This window comes from Hemiscyllium ocellatum, chromosome 18, assembly GCF_020745735.1.
Source record: "Hemiscyllium ocellatum isolate sHemOce1 chromosome 18, sHemOce1.pat.X.cur, whole genome shotgun sequence".
Taxonomy (NCBI): Eukaryota; Metazoa; Chordata; class Chondrichthyes; order Orectolobiformes; family Hemiscylliidae; genus Hemiscyllium; species Hemiscyllium ocellatum.
The window spans coordinates 33,761,384-33,782,770 of record NC_083418.1 but is presented as its reverse complement, the minus strand read 5'-3'; the positions used below and the strand labels follow the sequence as shown (position 1 = coordinate 33,782,770).

Below are 21,387 nucleotides of genomic sequence, written 5' to 3'. Positions count from 1 at the left end.
TTAATATGACTCTTAATCATTATTTTTCTATCTACTTCCACCACTTTCTCTGGCAGTGCATTCCAGGCATTTATCACCCTCTGTGTAAAAAGACTTGTCTCTCATATCTCGTTTAAAATTTATTCCCTTTTAAACTTACTCCAAACAGCATGCTAAATAGACTGAATCGCTAAAATCCATCAAGCCTGCTTTCTGTTACTCCCAAACTGGTTGGCTACTCATTTTGTTGCATTTCCACAAGGGAGTTAAAATGGAGGCCGAGGTAATTCAATCAATGGCTGGTAAAAGGAAATGATACTATAGTTGAATTTATTTTGTGGAACATGTCCTAGTGGAGATCAACAATGAAAATTGCAAGGGACCTTTCTATTTTCAGTGCCTAGAACATAGAGGCTAGTTGCAGCACTGCTGAGGACAACTGGTGTTGCATTCACTGAGGGTAAATTCTGTAGGTTTTTCTTGTGTCTATATATTATTACTATACAACACATTGCATTTGTCAATGGAATCAATGTTAGAAATCTTAGTCTTAGCCTTACAGTATGTGTGTGTTTTCTAACTCTTGTTGCAAAATATGTTGCTCTTTTTATAAAGCATAACTCTTACGTGCTTATACTCGAATACACAATGAATAAAATGCGATCCCCAATGTCATGTAACACATTGGGAGAATGAAGGCAAGTTCATGTTGGATGCTCAATTGACTTCAATAGAACCAAAATACATTGGGATATAAATCATGCATCCAATCCAAAAAGGCCATATTTTCATGCATTTATTAGGTGAAAGCCAGTGCTACAGTATTTCAAGGTATGTAGATGTACAGATGTACTAATATGACACAAAGTTTCCATCAGTCATAATTTTCTATTATAAGTTAAAGGATGTTTCCAAGGTTGAAGGATTTGAACAATATAGGCTGGGGATATTTTCCCTGGAGCATTGGAGGCCGAGGGATGATCTTATAAAAGTTTATAAAATCCTGAGGAGCATGGATAGGGTGAATAGCTAAGGTGTTTTCCCCAGGGTAGGGGTGTCCAAAACTAGAGGGCAAAGGTTTAAGGGAGATGGGAGAAATTTAAAAAGGACCTAAAGGGCAACTTTTCACACAGAGGGTGGCACATGTATGAAATGAGCTGCCAAAGGAAGGGATGAAGAATGGTACAATACAACTTTTAAAAGACATCTGCATGGGTATATGAATAGGAAGGGTTTAGATGCTGGCAAATGGGGCTAAACTAATTTTAAATATCTGGTCAGAACGGATGAGTTGGACCAAAAAGTCTGTTTCCATACTTTACAGCTCAATGGCTTAATGCAACCAGTTTTAATATAATAGTTTTTAAATTCTAAGTATGAACCAATTATCATAGGTTGGACATTTTTGCAATGCAAAATGAACTATTAAAAATAAACTGAAGTCAAGCTTAATGCTGCACTAGCACATTTGAGGCTATCATAACTTAATTCTGCTTAGTCTCCTGGTTCAGTCCAAAACAAAGCTTATATCAAGCATGCTTGCTGGACTTTGTCCATCTATGTCTCATTACTGTAATAAGCAGCACCTCTGTAAGGCAGCAATCATTTATGACTAATCAACTGAGACAACCACTTGTAAGATGACAAATGTGGCAAGCATTTTTAGTTTTGCTGAATATTTGGTTGATATTTTAGTTAATTATTAGTGACACATCAGTGTAGCAGATTTTCTGCAGCTTTGCCTTCAGGTGCTGAGTTGCTTCAATTTGTTGGTTTGAATACACATCTAGAATTCAACAGGGACCATTGATAAATGCAATGTTCGATTTGGGTATTTATGAAGTTTAGTAGTTTTTGCATTTGTATAATGGTATGTCAAGAGCTCAGGATTATTTCACCATGAAATTACCAGTGATCATTAATATATTGAGCAATTTTAAAAATGCAAAATTGTGCAAACAAGAGGCGTTCAAGTTTCTTTGTGAAAGTTGGCACTCATCCTTAATAGTTACCTATAATGCAGGCTGTGTTACTGTCACATAATACATTGCAGTGCTAAATGTCACAAGTGCATGGAAGTTTGAGATCTAAAGACTTATCAGCCATGTGTAAACTAGGCTTCTAGTTTCCACTGTCAAGGAGCTTCTAAGCAACAAACAATTGCTCACTGTAAGATACATTGTGATTTTCCTTAAGTCAACAAAACAAAGAAGTTACAACACAAATTAAATCAAGTTTCCATTAATCACTCAACACATAGGGAGGATTAATGAATCCTTGTGACAACTACATTACTATATTACAAATGTGCTTATTTTGTATATCTACTCCTTTACATTACCCATTTGCTAAGTCTGTTTCTGTATCTGTTTCAACTTCTTTCAACTTTCAGACCTTTACATTATTGTATCAAGTGATTGAATCCTACTTGTTTTTCCTCAAATTATAAATGTTATAGTTCTTTGTATCCAGTTCATTATCCAATCACACAATGGTCATATTAGTTGCAGTTCACTAGTGGAAGGAAATTTCTGAAACTTTGGATAAAGATAACCAACATTTATGATGAGGTTTCCATAAAGTGGTGAGTTTGTGGCTTACGTGACCTAATATTGATTACAGGAATATTATTATAAGCCACTGCTGCCCAAGATTTGGATCACAAATTCACCATTAGTTCCATTATAGATGATAAGTATCAATATGCACAAGTGTAAAAATAAAAGTATCTTACATCAACCTATTTTCATATTCCATCATTTTCTGGAATATTTCCCAAGTATCTATATAATTAATGATATGGTTTATTAAATGGGTTAAATTGTCATGATTAATTGCTTAACATTTAATTTTTTTTTGTTTTTGAAACTTGCAAACTACTTTGAGAATATGTGGAGTGCTTTTGAAGCAGGTTCACTGGGGAAATTATGATCTTTTGCAGCTGTCAAATCCTAGTCAGGCTAGGGAAAGAAAAGGGATCCAGTCTTCTTGCTAATGGAACATCTCACAGTTATCACCCTGGCAATATTGGTCTTGTGGTCAGATTGTTGACTGTTATTTCTATTTGCAGGTTACCCACTGGAAATAAGCCAGTAAATACAACCCCTGTGCAAGGGCAGGTCCCCCAGGATGAGTCTGATAGGAAAACAGAACCTCGCTCTTCCGTCTCAGACCTTGTGAATTCCCTCACAAGTGAGATGCTGATGGTGAGTAATCAGACATAACAATACCATGTAACAACCTGATGAAAAGATTATTCCCTTAAATTCCATCTTTCAGCATTGATGAAGACCCATGCAAAATTGACATGGTCAAATGAACCAAGACTTTGGTCAGCTCATAGAACTTTTAATTGGAGCAGTCTTGAGTGTCTGAATTGCCTACGCCAGCTCTTAGTTCTTGTTATGTTAAATGAGATTGCATGAGTTAGCACAATTTATCAATAATATATTAAAATGTTGGAGGAGCTTAATTGTCTGTGGACATCACATTGGTCATACTTTGTATACCTCAGACATCTTAATTTAGCGTATTCTGATTCACCTTGAGCAAATTAATATTACTTAAATAGGGAATAGTTCAATTTGTGTCTGCTTGTTCAACATGATTCATTGCACACATTTAGACCCTTGGAGACAGTAGACAGCCATGCTATGTAACTTTACGGAGTGGATCAGGCAAACCTGTCTCCCTCAAGGAATACCCATTCCATGAGTACAAATCCAAAAAACGAAACTAGACTCTTAACTGAGTTTCTAATTATTTCATGTTTTCAAGGTTTTTCAAAGGTTTTCAGGCAATAGCTGGAAGTAGGGATATGCCCAAAGGTAGCATGGAAATACGATATAGAGATACTGCTCACCTCCTATCCTCTTTTTTTTTATTGAATTGCCGATACCCAGATGTAGGAAATCCCCATGAATTTGGAAGTTTTCAAGGGTTTGTGCAGTAATTGATAGGATAACTCCCATGTAACTTTGCCAATTTTATTCTACAAAATAGGAGTTTCTAGGCTTTTGCCAATAGATATAAAGCTGATGGTTCAGAAATCAGTTGCATGCCAATAAGCCTCCCAACTCTCTAGAACTGTCTACTACTTTTGTCAGGTGAAGGCTCTGTTAGAGTGTTCCATGTCAGGAATGACTACAGGTCATTTATGGCCTAAAATAGGAAAGACTGTACTTGTAGGTCCAAAGAAGTACAAAAGCAAATGCCATGAAATTTGCCTTGTTGAGTGCAAATAAATCAGAGTTCAAAATAGTGCTTGCAGATTAAAAGGACACGACCAGCTATCTCTAGTAGCCATACACTCAGACAACCAGCAACATGAATTTGACTGGGAAAACACCACTATCATAGGACAAGCCAGACAGAGAACAGCCAGAGAATTCCTAGAAGCATGGCATTCATCCCCAAACTCCATCAACAGACACATTGACCTGGACACCATATACAAACCACTACAGCTGAAACTGACACCCGGAAACGGCAAGAACATCCATCAACAGACACATCGACCTGGACCCCACATACAAATCACTGCAGCTGAAACTGACACCCGGAAGCGGCAAGAACAAACCAATATAAATACCGGAAGAAACATCAAAGCAGCGCTTCACACGAGGCTCCAACAGCACTGATGATGTTCACTAGCCAGGGAACGAAACGTTTGCAGCAAAAACTTCCAGCTCGGTGAGCAGAACCACAACAGATTAAAAGGACCTCCATACTCAGTTGAATCCTGGCATGCTTGAGGTAATGAGATTGTCTATTTGATTCTTAAAAGAATTGGCATCACTATAAATTTTAAAATCAATGCATAATATTTTGCTTTCAGTATACTAAGTAATGTTGAATTAAGCTGCAGTTGCTCAGTGATTGTATTAGTTGAAAAATATTGGCAGTAAAGCAGGACTAGATTAAGAGCACATCCAAATTTCTCTTGGTGTTTGTTGCCAGAATCAAAGCAAGAAGCCATCTAACTGCACCGTGCAAGTTTAGTTGAAATCCAGAACAATGGGGAGTGCTAACATTCCTGATGCAATACTTTGAGTTACATATTTAATGTATTTTTATATTATTTGAGTACACCTGATACCAAATGCAAAGTTCGGTCACTGCAGGCTGAGAGTGAATATATAATTGGGCCAGTTTATGTTGTCCTAGAGGTAGTGAAAACGCAACTTTTCTTTGGGCATTTAATCTGCTGCCAGATTTACTTCTGATTCTATAATACATGAGAGTGGTAAGTGGGATTATGGATAAAGGAAAGCCAGTGGCTGAGAAACCGAGAACATCGGATTTGTTCAAATCAGTGCTAAATCAATATTAATCGCATTTATTGTGATATATCATTTTTCATGTTTCTTCAAAACCTTACACGCTGTGTTATGTCAGTACTACTTAGGAACAAACAACAGTCTAATCCATGAAATGCAACATTGTTTTGGAAATTTGAATCAATCAGTATCTTGATTTAACAGTGAGCATACCATGGCAATTCAAAGCATAGTGCTTAAGATATTGAATTAGCAAATAACATTAAATAAAAGGAATGTCTGACATCAGAAACTTGTCTTGATTTGCTCTTCTTTGCCTTGACATTGTTATTTGGTAGTCAATCATTGAAACAATGGATTATTACAGACAATATTTAAAGATGTCTGCTATCAACTCAGTATTGCCTTCACAGCCTGATTTAGGGATGGAGATACATCATGCACTATTATAATTTGGACATTGTGACCAGATATTTTCTCAGGTTCAGAGCTTCTGACTACACCTGAAGGCAAGTTGTATGTCCATGCAATTTGCAGTATGTCTTTACCAGTCAATACCTTGGCAAATCACAGAGAGATTAGAACATGATAACAGTGTTTTTATTTGGTTTATGTATGGGTCAAAAGCCTGGAACTGTGTTTATAACAGTTCTATGGGTGTACCTACTCCATATAGACTGCAGAAGATGGCTCACATCTAACTTCTCAAGGGCAACTAGCGATAGGCAGTAAATTTTGGCCTCACCAGTGATGCCCACATCCTGTGAAGGAATAAATGAAAAAGAAAAGTCACTTAAGTGTAATAAAATCTCCCAAAGCACGTCCCAAGAGCATGACAGAACAAACTTTGACACTGATCCCTAAATAAGGATAGATGCACTAAAGCTTGGTATTCGATGCAAGTTTTAAGGAGCTTACAGTGGAAGTAAAGTTAATGGAAGGACTTTCAAAACTTTGGGCTTTGACAATTGAAGGCATAGTCATCAATGAATTAGCAATTAAAATCAGAGATGCTTAAGAGGCAAGAGTTATTGGGGAAATATGAGGCTGGAGGAAATTCTGTAGCGGAATTTGAAGGCCCGGATGAAATATCAAAATGGACCAGTGAGCAGTTTTTAATGTGTGCGGAACATCCTATCAGCAAAACATTGGATGCCCTCAAGTTTACATAGGGTAAGACATTGTCAGCCTGCCAAGAGTTCATTGGAATCGTAAAACCGAGAGATAAAACAATGCCAAGAAGGTTTTGGCAGCATTTAAACTAAAGCAAGGACACAGTCATCTTATTGAAGGCACTGATATGGGTTTAAAGCCCATCTCAGAGACAAATATGAAATCAGGTTTATGAACAATCTCACACATTTGTCATTGTTGCAATCCTGGTAGGAAGCCTTCTCTTTTAAAAAGAAAATCATTGAGATATGAACTGAAAGAATTGATTACCTTTTAATCAAACACAAAAGCAAGTACGAGTAAATTGACATTATAATTTATAACATGCCACGCTGTAAATTTTCTATTGCCCCCACCCTGGCTTGGGCCTTGGAGCTCCTTAAGACCTGAAAGTCCATTTCCTTTTTTGTGTCCTAATCCAAAGGTATGCCACAGATCTCTGAAATTCAGTTTGATTTATCCTCATTGTTTCAGCTATTTTCTGAGGTGTGATATTTCATGGAATCCTGCCATTCGTTTCTGGCTAAGTAATTTTCCAAATTCATTTATCAACTTCTCGATTCAGACTCAGGCTTCACTGCATTCTTCAAGCTAACTGCTGGTTTTGACCATCAGAATTACAAGTGAATTTCTTCCTGTAGCCCTGAGCTGGGTAATCTTACAGCTTGTCTCCCTCTATCTGATTTCAACCTATCCTGCAACTTACACAAGAACAAATCTACAATTGTCTTCTACGAGAAACACCCAGATAAATTAGATAAAACAACCTTCGAATCACTAATAGCCATTTCCATTTCAAAGTGGAATACCTGGGATGTATCAAACAAAAATGTAAGAAGTGATCTACTAATCTTCAAAACAACTCATTGATTTAAGTAAGCTGTACAATAATTTATATCTTGACTAGAGATGATTGCACCCTTTCCAGACATTTTGCTTCCTTGTGAGGAAGACTTATTTCATAAACTGACCATAGGCTCCCAGTTTATTTTAATCTAACACCTATGTAAATGATTTAATATCCTATTACAATAAACATGGATGTTCTAGCTATACCAAACGGTCAACAGTAGGTCATCCATTCTCTTAAGTTTCTCAGTTCTGCATCTGATATTATAAGAAATATTTAAACATAGTGGTGCATACCAGTTTCTTAACCAAGTGTGTCCACTTATCTTCTGTTTATCGCATAGACTTATAATCTCATTCAGCCTTGGTTCCTGATAGCCCTTACTTCTATCTTGGCTGCTGGCATATTCTCTGTGCTTTCTCCAACATGTTCCAGACATAGACTATCAATACAGCAGAGATATACAACAACTAAGGAAACTCCCTAACCCCCGCAGTTCCTTATATGACAGTAATGACACACGCAGCCTGTCTCCAGGTAGAGTCATAGAGTTATACAGCTCAGAAACAGACCCTTCGGTCCAACTTGCCCATGCCAACCAGATGTTCTAACTTAATCTAGTCCCATTACCCAGCATTTTTCCTTGTCTATTTACCCTATCCATGCCTCTTGTGATTTTATAAACCTCTATAAGTTTGTCCCTCAGCCTCTGACACTCCAGGGAAAATAGCCCCAGTCTATTCAAGTTCTCTCTATTGCTTAAATCCTCCAACCCTGGCAATGTCCTTGTAAATCATTTCAGAAAACTTCCAAGTTCCACAACATTCTTCCTATAGCAGGGAGACAGAAATTGCACGAGTGGCCCAACAAATGTCCTGCACAGCTGCAACACGACCTACCAACTCCTATATTTCAGTGCACTGACCAATAAAAGCAAGCATACCAAACACCTTTCTCACTATCCTATCTACCTGTGATTCTACTTTCAAGAATCTGCACTCCAAGGTCTCTTTGTTCAACAACACACCCCAGACCTTACCAAGAAGTCTAAAGGTCCTGCCCTGATTTGCCTTTCCAAAATGCAGCACCTCACATTTATCTTAATTAAGCCCCATCTGCCACTCCTTGGCCCATTGGCCCATTTGATCAAGATCCGATTGTACTCTGAAGTAACCTACTTCACTATCCACTACACCTCCAATTTTGGGGTCATCTGCAAACTTACTAACCATACCTCCTATGTTCACATCCAAATCATTGAGATAAATTGAAAGAAAGCAAATGGATCCTTGTGGCACATTGCTGGTCACAGGCCTCCAGTATGAAAAGCAATCTTATGCCACCATCCTCTGTCTTCTACCTTTGATGCAGGTTCTGTATCCAAATAACTATTTCTCCTTGTATTCCATGTGACTTTCCTAAGCAGTCTACCATGAGGAATCTTGTTGAACACTTTATTGAAGTCCATTCGGATCATGTCCACCACTCTGCCCTCATCATTCCTCTTCACAACTTCTTCAAAAATCTCAATCAAGTTCTTGAGACACGATTTCCCACACACAATGTTGACTATTCCTAATTAGTCCTTGCCCTTCCCAATACATGTAAATCCTGTCTCTGAGGATTCCCTCCAACAACTTGCCCACCACCAATATCTGGCTGACCGGTCTATAGTTCCTGGCTTCTCCTTACCACTTTCTGAAATATTGGCACAACATTAGCCAACCTTCAGTCTTCCAGCACCTTGCCTGTGGCCATTGGTGACACAAGTACCTAAACAAGGAACCCAGCAAGCTCTTCCCTAGCTTCCCACAGAATTCTAAGGTACACCTGATCAGGTCCCAGGGATTTAGACACCTTTATACTTTAAGATGTCCAGCACAACCACCTCTGTAATATGGACATTTTTCAAGATGTCGCTATTTATTTCCCACGTACTCTATCTTCTACATCCTTGAAGATAGTGACGACTGCAGATGTTGGAGAAGTCAGTCAATAAAGTGTGGAACTAGAAAAAGCCCAACAGGTCAGGCAGCATTGAAGGAGCAAGAGAGTTAACGTTTCAGCTATCAGGAGTCCTGATAAAGGTTTATGCTCAAAACATCGATTCTCTTACTCCTCAGGTGCTGCCTGACCTGCTATGTTTTTTCCAGCGCCACATCATTCATATCCTTTTCCAAAGTAAACTCTGATGCAAAATGCTTGTTTTGTATCTCCACCATTTCCTGCAGTTCCACACATAGGTGACCTTGCTGATCTTTCAGCAGCCCTATTCTTTCCCTAGTTACCCTTTTGTCCTTAATGTGTTTGTAGAATCCGTTTGAATTCTCTTTAACCCTATTTGCCAAAGATAGAAGTGCAAAGTTGTTATCATTTAAATTAAACCTCTTCTTTGATCTGAAAGCTATATGGACAGTTTAAAACTTTCCCTTTTTGCTTATCATTGAGTTTCAATCTTCTCTGACCTATGGAATTATATGAAAAACTTTAACTCCTGCAGACCATCACCTCAAAGGATGGTTAATCAGGCCCTCATTGTTTAACTTTTCAAATTTTATGTCATGGCTTCATTAATATAAAATGGGTCTATTGTTGTTCTATAATTATGCTGGGACTGTGTGCCAGCAATTTATACTGATATCTTTTTATTCATTCAACATTTTAAAAATCTTATATATCTTTAATACTAAGATTGAGATCAACTCAGCTGTGTCAGTCATTTCCCTCCATAAGTTTACCGATACAAAATAAAAACACAAGATGTAGGAGTTGAAGTTAGCTTTTCAACCCATCAAGTGTGCTCCGCCATTGAATGGGATCACTATTGATCTGATAATCCTCAACTCCACTTTCTTGCCATTTCCCCATAGCCTTTGATTCTCTTACTGATTAAAATATGTCACAACCTTGAATATCCTTAATAATCCAATCTTAACAGCCTTTATGGTAAAGAATTCTATAGATTCATTACCCTCTGAGAGAAGTTTCCTCCTCTTAAATGTGCAAACGCTTGTTCTGAGTGTATGATCTTAGACTCTCCCAGAAGGGGAAACAACCTTTCCACATCTACCCTGTTGAGCCCCCTAAGAATCCTATATGTTTCGATACTGTTCGAATGAACACAGACCTAACTTATTCAATGCTCCCCCGTACGACATTCCCTCCATATCCAATATCAGCCTTGAGAACCTTACCTGGACTGCTTCCAATGCCAGTATATCTTTTCTTAATGAAACAGACCAAAGCTGTCACAGTATTCCAGCTTATCGTCTGACAAGTGCCTTCTATGGCTTCAGTAAAACCTCCCTACATTTATACTCCATTCCCTTTGAAATGAAGGCCAATATTCCATTTGCCTCCCCTATTACCCATTAAATTTGGATCTTGCTTTCTGTGATCTATGAACAAGAATTCCAAAATCCCTGTGTTCTGCGGCTTTTTGCAGTCTTTCTCCAATTCAATAATATTCAGCACCTCTAATCTTCCTGCCAAAGGGCACAATTTCACATTCTCACCCATTATATTCCATCTATCAAGTTTTTCGCCCACTCATTTACCCTTTCTTTATTCCTCTGTACATTCTTTGTGTCATTTTCACCACTTGCAAACTTTTTGACAATTGCAAACTTGGCAGTAATCCATTCACTATTCTCATCCAAGTCATTAATATAGTTTGCAAATATTTATGGCCACAGCACTGACCCCTGTGACACTCCAGTAGTTACAGGTTGCCATCCTGAAAATGCCAACCATAGCCCAACTAACCCAAACTATTTGTTAGCCAATCATCTGTCAATGCTATTACATTACCTTCAACACCATGGGCTCTTATTAATTAGCCACACTTGTGGTACCTTATCAAATACATTTTTAAAATCCAAATATATTACATCCATTACTTCCTCTTAACTATACTGCTTGATACTGCAACCCAAACTCAAAAATTCTAATAGATTTCCCTGTTATAAAGTCATGCTTACCCTGCTTGATCATATTATGTATTTCTAAATTCCTATAAAATACACCCCCTTGCCTAATCCTCAATATGTCCTATTTTCTGGTTTCTCTCCTATCTCTCCTCATGGTTTCTCTGAGCTCCTCTGTTCATGCAACTCACCTCCTGATCCTTTGACTGTATCACATTGTGACTTTCTGAATTTCTCCCTCAGCTCCCATGTTAATTAAAATTGTTAACAATTCTCTCTCTCTCTCTCCAGATACATTCCCCATTTCCTTCATATTTGTCACCTCTCTCCTTAAAGAAACCCTAACCCAAACCACCTTTTTAATCTACTACTCCATCTTCAGCCTTCTAATTCCTTGAGTGTGTTGTCACCTCCAAAATGCATGCCCATTATTTTCTGAGTTGCTGAGTTTGATCCCCTAGAATCACATTTCTATCCAGCTATTGTAGCACCATTGCTCAAGCAAAGTTACATGCAGCATTTTATTCATCGAAAGGTGTGGTATCCCTTCCTCTCCTTCTCAATCTGTCTGCAGTCTATGATATGGTTCACTACACCTACTTCCTCAAATGCCTCTCCATCATTGTTCAAATGAGTGGGATTGCATGCATCTGATTGCTTTCTTACTTTTCCAATCACAGCTCTTGCAGTGCAATGTTGGTGTCCCTACCTCTGAGCCACGATACCTGGTTTCGAGCCCAACCTGCTCCAGAGGTGTTATACCGATATCTCTGAACTGGTTGATTAGAAAATTTCCACAGCCAATTACCTAAAATGTCTTCTCTTGATCCCATAGTGTTAACCATAGTGTTTCTGAAAGTCTATCCTTGGTTTGACTTATTTCTTACTTGCATGCCACCTCACAGTGACATCATCTGAAAACATAGCAGCAGTTTTCACATCTGGGAACAAAGCCAAACTCTATCTTGCTACCACTTTTTTCAACTTTTTCACTGTCATGCAATTATCAGTTTAGTTGTCTGACTTCTACCACTAGATAAGCAAATGTTTCCTCGAATTAAATATTAGAGAAGCCAAACGGATGCCTACTGCACGTAATAAACTTCATTCCCTAGCTTCCAACATCCATCCTTTCTGAAGCTGATCTGAACTGTCAGAACCTTGATATCATGTTTGGTCCAAGATGTGCTTCCATCTACTTACCCACAACATCACTCTATCCCCTCCAATACTCATTTCCTCTGTCATAACCTCACCTAATTATACCAAACTTCAACTGTTTTGCTGCTGAAACTCTCAACTATGTTTTTTTTTGCCATGACTATTCCAATGGACTACGAAAAAATTAGGTCTGCAGATGCTGGAGATCAGAGTCAAGATGTGTTGCTGGAAAAACACAGCAGGTCAGGTAGTATGCAAGGCGCAGGGGAATCGACATTTTGGGTCAGAGCCCTTCATCAAGAATTCCAATGGACCCCTGGCCATCACCTATAATCTACTCAGTGCCAATCTCAGGCCATCTAAATCTTCCTGTTCATTCCTTAATGGCTCCAAGATGAGATTATCCATCAATCCAGTGCTCACTGACCTGTTGGTTCTCAGTGAAACAATGATTTTGATTTTAAAAATTCTCATCCATTTCAAGTCCATCTGTGGCTTGGCCCATCTCATACTTGTAAAGGTTCTAGTGCCACAATTCTCCAAGTATCTTTGCATCTCTAATTTTGACGTGTTGACCACCCTTAGTTAACTAAGCTGCAAGTTTACTTCTTAAACCTCTCTGCCTCTTTCACTTCTTTTGTTATGATTCAGAAGGAGATCATTCAACCCACTGTCTGTACATGTTTTTAGAGCATTTTGTTTTATTAACAAATTCCTTCTTTTTCCCCACAACACTGCACATTAGAGGCAGTTGTTTCTAGTTACCTAAAATGCTTCAATTGAATGTCTCTTCCAGGCAGTGCATTCCAAACTGAACCACTCACTTTGTGAAGATTTTTTTTCTCCCCTCACCTCGCATTTGCTGCTTTGCAAAATAATTAAAATCTGTACATGCTGGTTCTCAATCGTTTTACAAGTGGGAATAATTTCTTCCCATCCATTCCGTGCAGACTCCTCATGACTTTGAAAATTTATATAAAGGTTCCCCTCATCTTTCTCCTTTCCAAGCAAAAATGTCTCAACCTCTCCAATCGATCTTCATAACTGAAGTTTGTTTACTGGAATGATTCTCCTCCTCTGTACTCTCTCTAATGCATTCATATTCTTCTTAATGTGCAGTGCCCTGAATCGTTCCACTATAATGCGTATTTTGTTAACACGTATTCGCTGTCAGATAATTGATGAATGTTGGACACTGTTTCTAAAGGGAGAACTTGAACAAATGTGTGCTGGCTGTAATGCAATTACATTGCCAATATTTTACGCGCTATTTCTAAAGCGTGATTTTTCTATAATGCGGGGATTCACAAGAACACAACCATGGCATTATAGAAGAACTATGTGCACTATAATCCAGTTGAGGTTGAATAGTGTCCGAGAGAGATTCAGTATAACCTCTACATATTCTATTCCACCAGTTTTATTTTATTCATCAGTGAATAACGGGGCTTCATCCACTTTTAATGTGGGAAATTGAAAACAGCTTTTTGTTTTCATGGTGAAAGGCAGATGAACTCGGGGCATGGTTAGGAACGTGGGTCTGTGGTATCATAGCAATTACAGAAACATGGCTCAGAGATGGGCAGGACTGGCAGCTTAATGTTCCAGGATACAAATGCTACAGGAAGGATAGAAAGGGAGGCAAGGGGAGTGGCATTTTTGATAAGGGATAGCATTACAGCTGTGCTGAGGGAGGATATTCCCGGAAATACATCCAGGGAGGTTATTTGGGTGGAACTGAGAAATAAGAAAGGGAGGATCACCTTGTTGGGATTGTATTATAGACCCCCTAATAGTCAGAGGGAAATTGAGAAGCAAACTTGTAAGGAGATCTCAGCTATCTGTAAGAATAACAGGGTGGTTATGGTAGGGGATTGTAACTTTCCAAACATAGACTGGGACTGCCAAAGTGTTAAGGGTTTAAATGGAGTGGAATTTGTTAAGTATGTACAAGACAATTTTCTGATTCAGTATGTGAATGTACATATTAGAGTAGGTGCAAATCTTGACCTACTCTTGGGAAATAAGGCAGGGCAGTTGACTGAGGTGTCAGTGGGGGAGCACTTTGGGGCCAGCGATCATAATTCTATTAGATTTAAAATAGTGATGGAAAAGGATAGGCCAGATCTAAAAGTTGAAGTTCTAAATTGGAGAAAGGACAATTTTGACAGTATTAGGCAAGAACTTTCAAAGGCTGATTGGGGGTGGATGTTTCCTGGCAAAGAGATGGCTGGAAAATGGGAAGCTTTCAGAAATGAGATAATGAGAATCCAGAAAAAATATATTCCTATCAGGGTGAAAGGGAAGGCTTGTAGGTATAGCGAATGCTGAATGACTAAAGAAATTGAGAGTTTGGTTAAGAAAAAAAAAAGAAGCATATGTAACGTATAGACAGGATAGATCGAGTGAATCCTTAGAAGACTATAAAGACAGTAGGAGTATACTTAAGAGGAAAATCAGGAGGGCAAAACGGGGACAAGACACAGCTTTGCAAATAGAATTAAGGAGAATCCAAAGAGTTTTTACGAATACTTTAAGGACAAAGGTTACTGGGGAGTCAATAGGGCCCCTCAAAGATCAGCAAGGAGGCCTTTGTGTGAAGCCACAGAAAATGGAGAGATACTAAATGAGTATTTTGCATCAGTATTTACTGTGGAAAAGGATATAGAAGATATGGACTGTAGGGAAATAGATGGTGACATCTTGCAAAATGTCCATACTACAGAGGAGGAAGTGCTGGATGTCTTCAAACGGGTAAAGATGGATAAATCCCCAGGACCTCATCAGGTGTACCCGAGAACTCGGTGGGAAGCTGGAGAAGTGATTGCTGGCCTTTTGCTGAGATATTTGTATCATTGATAGTCACAGGTGAGATGCCGGAAGACTGGAGGTTGGCTAACGTGGTGCCACTGTTTATGAGGGTGATAAGGACAAGCCAGGGAACTCTTGACCAGTGAGCCTGACGTCGGTGGTGGGCAAGTTGTTAGTGGGAATCCTGAGGGACAAGATGCACATGTATTTGGAAAGGCAAGGACTGATTAGGGATAGTCAACATGGCTTTGTGCGTGGGAAATCATGTCTCACAAACTGGCTTGAGTTTTTTGAAGAAGTAACAAAGAGGATTGATGAGGGCAGAGCGGTAGATGTGAGCTATACGGACTTCAGTAAGGCGTTTGACAAGGTTCCCCATGGGAGACTGATTAGCAAGGTTAGATCTCATGGAATACAGGGAGAGCTAGCCATTTGGATACAGAACTGGCTCAAAGGAAGAAGACAGAGGGTGGTGGTGGAGAGTTGTATTTCAGACTGGAGGCCTATGACCAGTGGAGTGTCACAAGGATCGGTGCTGGGTCCTCTACTTTTTGTCATTTACATAAATGATTTGGATGCGAGCATAAGAGGTACAGTTAGTAAGTTTGCAGACAACACCAAAATTGGAGGTGTAGTGGACAGCGAAGCGGGTTACCTCAGATTACAACAGGATCTTGACCAGTTGGGCCAATGCTGAAAATGTGTTGCTGGAAAAGCGCTGCAGGTCAGGCAGCACCCAAGGAACAGGAGATTCGACGTTTCGGGCATAAGCCCTTCTTCAGGAATGAGGAAAGTGTGTCCAGCAGGCTAAGATGAAAGGTAGGGAGGAGGGACTTGGGGGAGGGGCGATGGGGATGCGATAGGTGGAAGGAGGTCAAGGTGAGGGTGATAGGCTGGAGTAGGGTTGGGACGGAGAGGTTAGGAAGAAGGTTGCAGGTTAGGAAGGCGGTGCTGAGTTCGAGGGATTTGACTGAGACAAGGTGGGGGGAGGAAAAATGAGGAAACTGGAGAAATCTGTGTTCATCCCTTGTGGTTGGAGAGTTCCCAGGCGGAAGATGAGGCGCTCTTCCTCCAACCGTCGTGTTGTTATGGTCTGGTGATGGAGGAGTCCAAGGACCTGCATGTCCTCGGTGGAGTGAGAGGGGGAGTTAAAGTGTTGAGCCACGGGGTAGTTGGGTTGGTTGGTCTGGGTGTCCCAGAGGTGTTCTCTGAAACGTTCCGCAAGTAGGCGGCCTGTCTCCCCAATATAGAGGAGGCCACATCGGGTGCAGCAGATTCAATAGATGATGTGTGTTGAGGTGCAGGTGAATTTGTGACGGATATGGAAGGATCCTTTGGAGCCTTGGAGAGAAGTAAGGGAGGAGGTGTGGGCGCAAGTTTTGCATTTCTTGTGGTTGCAGGGGAAGGTGCCGGGAGTGGAGATTGGGTTGGTGGGGGGTGTGGACCTGACGAGGGAGTCACGGAGGGAGTGGTCTTTTCGGAACGCTGATAGGGAAGTGGCCAGTGGGCTAAGAAGTGGCAGGTGGAGTTTAATTCAGATAAATGTGAGGTACTGTATTTTGGGAAAGCAAATCTTAGCAGGACTTTTACACTTAATGGTAAGGTCCTAGGGAGTCTGGTTGGCATGGACGGGTTGAACCGAAGGGTCTGTTTCCATGCTGCACATCTCTATGACTCTATGACTCTATGACTCTGTAACAGTGCAAAAGCAGCTGTAACAGGAAATGGAGGGGAGGAGTTCTGAGTTCTCAAAAAGGGCTTGTCATATGAGTAGTAGTTGAATCTGCAGTCAATGGAGTTTAGAAGGATGAGAGGGAATCTCATTGAAACTTACTGAATACTGAGAGGCCTGGATAGAGTGAACATGGAGAAGATATTTCCACTAATAGGAGAGACTAAGACCAGAGTGCTCAGCTTTAGGGTGAAGGGATGAGCCTTTAGAACTAAGACAAGGAGGACCTTCTTCAGCCTGACGATGGTGAACCTGTGGAACTTATTGCCATAGAGGCTGTGGAAGTCAAATTATTGAGTATATTTAATACAGATTTGGATGGTATGGGGATGGGGAAAAGGCAGGATAACGGGGTTGATGAATGCATGGCTGAGGAGCTGGTGTATGGGAGAAGGATTCACATTTTTAGATCATTTGAATCACTTTTAGGGTAGAAGTGACCTGTACAAGAAGGGACGGATTGCACCTAAATTGGAAGGGGACTAATATTTTTGATAAGGGATGGCATTACAGCTGTGCTGAGGGAGGATATTCCCGGGAATACATCCAGGGAAGTTATTTGGGTGGAACTAAGAAACAAGAAAGGGATGGTCACCTTATTGGATTGTATTATAGACCTCCCTAATAGTCACAGGGAAATTGAGAAACAAACTTGTAAGGAGATCTCAGCTATCTGTAAGAATATTAGGGTGGTTATGGTAGGGTAGTTTTACTTTCCAAACATAGACTGGGACTGCCATTGTGTTCAAGGTTTAGATGGAGAGACATTTATTAAGTGTGTACAAGACAATTTTCTGATTCAGTATGTGGATATACCTACTAGAGAAGGTGCAAAACTTGACCTACTCTTGGGAAATAAGGCAGGACAGGTGACTGAGGTGTCAGTGGGGGAGCACTTTGGGGCCAGTGACCATAATTGTATTCATTTTAAAATAGTGATGAGAAAGGATAGACCAGATCTAGAAGTTGAAGTTCTAAATTGAAGAAAAGTCAATTTTGACGGTATTAGGCAAGAACTTTTGAAAGCTGATTGGAGGCAGATGTTCGCAGGTAAAGGGACGACTGGAAAATAGGAAGCTGTCAGAAATTATATAAGAAGAATCCAGAGAAAGTACATTCCTGTCAGGGTGAAAAGGAAGGCTGGTAGGTATAGGGAATGCTGGATGACGAAAGAAATTGAGGGTTTGGTTAAGAAAAAGAAGGAAGCATATATCAGGTATAGACAGGATAGATTGAGTGAATACTTAAAAGAGTAGTAAGAAAGTAGGAGTATACTAAAAAAAAAGGAAGCATATATCAGGTATGGACAGGATAGATACTTTCCTTTGAAAAGTATAAAGGAAGTAGGAGTGTATATAAGAGGGAAATCAGGAGGGCAAAAAGGTGACATGAGATAGCTTTAGCAAATAGAATTAACGTGAATCCAAAGGGTTTTTACAAATACATTAAGGACAAAAGGGTAACGAAGGAGAGAATAGGGCCCCTCAAAGATCAGCAAGGAGGCCTTTGTGCGGAGCCACAGAAAATGGGAGAGATACTACATGAGTATTTTGCATTAGTATTTACTATGGAAAAGGATATGGAAGATATAGACTGTAGGGAAATAGATGGTGACATCTTGCAAAATGTCCAGTTTACAGAGGACATGGTGATGTCTTTAAATGGTTAAAGGTGGATAAGTCCCCAGGACCTGATCAGGTGTACCCGAGAGCTCTGTGGGAAGCTCGAGAAGTGATTGCTGGGCCTCTTGCTGAGATATTTGTATCATCGATAGTCACAGGTGAGGTGCCGGAAGACTGGAGGTTGGCAAACGTAGTGCCACTGCTTAAGGGTGGTAAGAACAAGCCAGGGAACTATAGACCAGTGAGCCTGATGTAGGTGGTGGGCAAGTTGTTGGAGGGAATCCTGAGGGACAGGATGTACATGTATTTGGAAAGGAAAGGACTGATTGGGATAGTCAACATGGCTTTGTGTGTGGAATATCATGTCTCACAAACTTGATTGAGTTTTTTGAAGAAGTAACAAAGAGGATTGATGAGGGCAGAGAGGTAGATGTGATCTATATGGACTTCAGTAAGGCATTCAACAAGGTTCCCCATGGGAGACTGATTAGCAAGGTTAGATCTCATGGAATACAGGGAGAACTAGCCATTTGTATACAGAACTGGCTCAAAGGTAGAAGACAGAGGGTGGTGATGGAGGATTGTTTTTCAGTCTGGAGGCCTGTTACCAGTACCACAAGGATCAATGCTGGGTCCTCTATGTTTTGTCATTTGCATAAATGATTTGGATGCGAGCATAAGAGGTACAGTTAGTAGGTTTGCAGATGGCACCAAAATTAGAGGTGTAGTGGACAGCGAAGAAGGTTACCTCAGATTACAACAGGATCTGGGCCAGATGGACCAATGGGCTGAGAAGTGGCAGATGGAGTTTAATTCAGATAAACGTGAGGTGCTGTATTTTGGGAAAGCAAATCTTAGCAGGACTTATACACTTAATGGTAAGGTCCCAGGGAGTGTTGCTGAACAAAGAGACCTTGGATTGCAGGTTCATAGCTCCTTGAAAGTGGAGTTGCACATAGATCGGATAGTGAAGAAGGCGTTTGGTATTCTTTCTTTTATTGGTCAGAGTATAGAGTACAGGAGTTGGGAGGTCATGTTGCAGCTGTAGAGGACATTGATTAGGCCACTATTGGAATATTGCATGCAATTCTGGTCTCCTTCCTATCAGAAAGATATTGTGAAAATTGAAAGGGTTCAGGAAAGATTTACAAGAATTTTGCCGGGGTCAGAGGATTTGAGCTGTTTGGAGAGGCTGAGCTGGTTGGGGCTGTTTTCCCTGGAGCATCAGAAGTTGAGGCGTGATATTATAAATATTTACAAAATTATGAGGGGCATGGATAGGGTAAATAGACAAAGTCTTTTCCCTGGGGTGGGTGATTCCAGAACTGGAGGGCATAGGTTTAGGGTGAGAGGGGAAAGATATTAAAGAGATCCAAGGGGCAACATTTTCACACAGAAGGTGGTACAGATATGGAATGAGCTGCCAGAGGAAGTGGTGGAGGCTGGTACAATTGCAACATTTAAGAGACATTTGGATGGGTATATGAATAGGAAGGGTTTAGTAAGATATGGGCTAGGTGATGGCAGGTGGGACACGATTGGGTTGGGATATCTGGTCAGCATGGACGGGTTGGACCGAAGGGTCTGTTTCCATGCTGTACATCTCTATGACTCTATATGATTGCTGTCTAATTAATTAATAAAATGCAAACCAGATGTGTCACAGCTGTAGTATGTGGAGTTGATAGGTACCACATGAGTGTCCGAAGTCTAAGTTGAGGATCTGGAGTCTTGTGTTTCAGGCATTATGATGCATTAGGCTGGGAGAAACTTACCAAGATATTTATTCCATAAGCCACTCATACTCCTTAGATTAAAGTGTTCAAAAATGGCCAGGGATAAGCAGATGTGAATATGAATGAGGAATGTGCTGAATCCAAAAGACACCATTGGAGGATCCTCAAGACTTGTACTTGTCCAGACATGAGGGTGTTAGAACCTGCGTGGTTGAGAACAGGGACTTGGGAGAATGAATAAACTGACCACAGCACTGCATTAGATATTGAAGTTGGGGAGTAAATTAAAATAATGTGCTGCCTGTGAGTAACACATTTAGGATGTAGATATTGTCCTCTGCAGTTGGAAAACTGATTCCTGAAGGCTTTATCTGTCCATTACCAGAGTTAAAGTCACTTCCACATCATTGGAGGGAGGGGAAAGGTCCAGTTGCAATGGTCCATTTAGGAACCAACAGAATAGGGAGGACTGAAAAAAAGGTTCTGTTGAGAGAGTATGAACAGTTGGTGGCTTAATTAAAAAGCAGAACCACAAAGATAGCAATCTCTGGATTATGACCAAAGCTATATACTAAATGGCACTTAGTTAAAAAACATTAGAGACTTGAATGCGTATCTCAAGGATTGGGGTAAAAGGCTCTCTAATAAAAACAAATAGGTTTTTCTACTTATCGATCTGAGTTGTAGTATATATTATTCCCCTTTTCAGATTTTTCTACTTGTTACTGCAGTTTTTTTATTCTTAACAGCATCCTGGTAAATTTATGTAGCATGTTTACTTTGATTCTAAAAGTCGTTCTGTAACCGGATGCTCAAAACTCAAGGGGTGGAATGGTGGCTTAGTGGTTAGCACTGCTGCCTCGTAGCGCCAGAGACCTAAGTTTGATTCTAGCCTTGGGCGACATCTGTGTGAAGTTTGCAAATTCTCCCTGTGCCTCTGGGTTTCCTCTGGGTGCTCTGGTTTCCTCCCACAATCCAAAAGTGTGCAGGTTAGGCGAATTGGCCATGCTAAATTACCCATAGTATTCAGGGATGTGTAGGTTAGGTGCATTGGTCAAATATAGGATAATGAGGTAGGGGAATGCTCTTCGGAGGGTTGGTGTGGACTTGTTGGAGGA

At 40.2% G+C, this 21,387-nt stretch overlaps 1 protein-coding gene across 1 annotated transcript in view; it reads left to right on the top strand.

Moving 5' to 3' along the window:
- Window positions 1-21,387, top strand: part of syt7a (synaptotagmin VIIa) — a 682,829-nt gene that overhangs the window by 559,002 nt on the left and 102,440 nt on the right. The window contains exon 8 of the mRNA XM_060838472.1: window positions 3,050-3,185. Within this exon, the coding sequence (XP_060694455.1) occupies window positions 3,050-3,185 (136 nt within the window). The remainder of the gene's footprint in view (window positions 1-3,049; window positions 3,186-21,387) is intronic.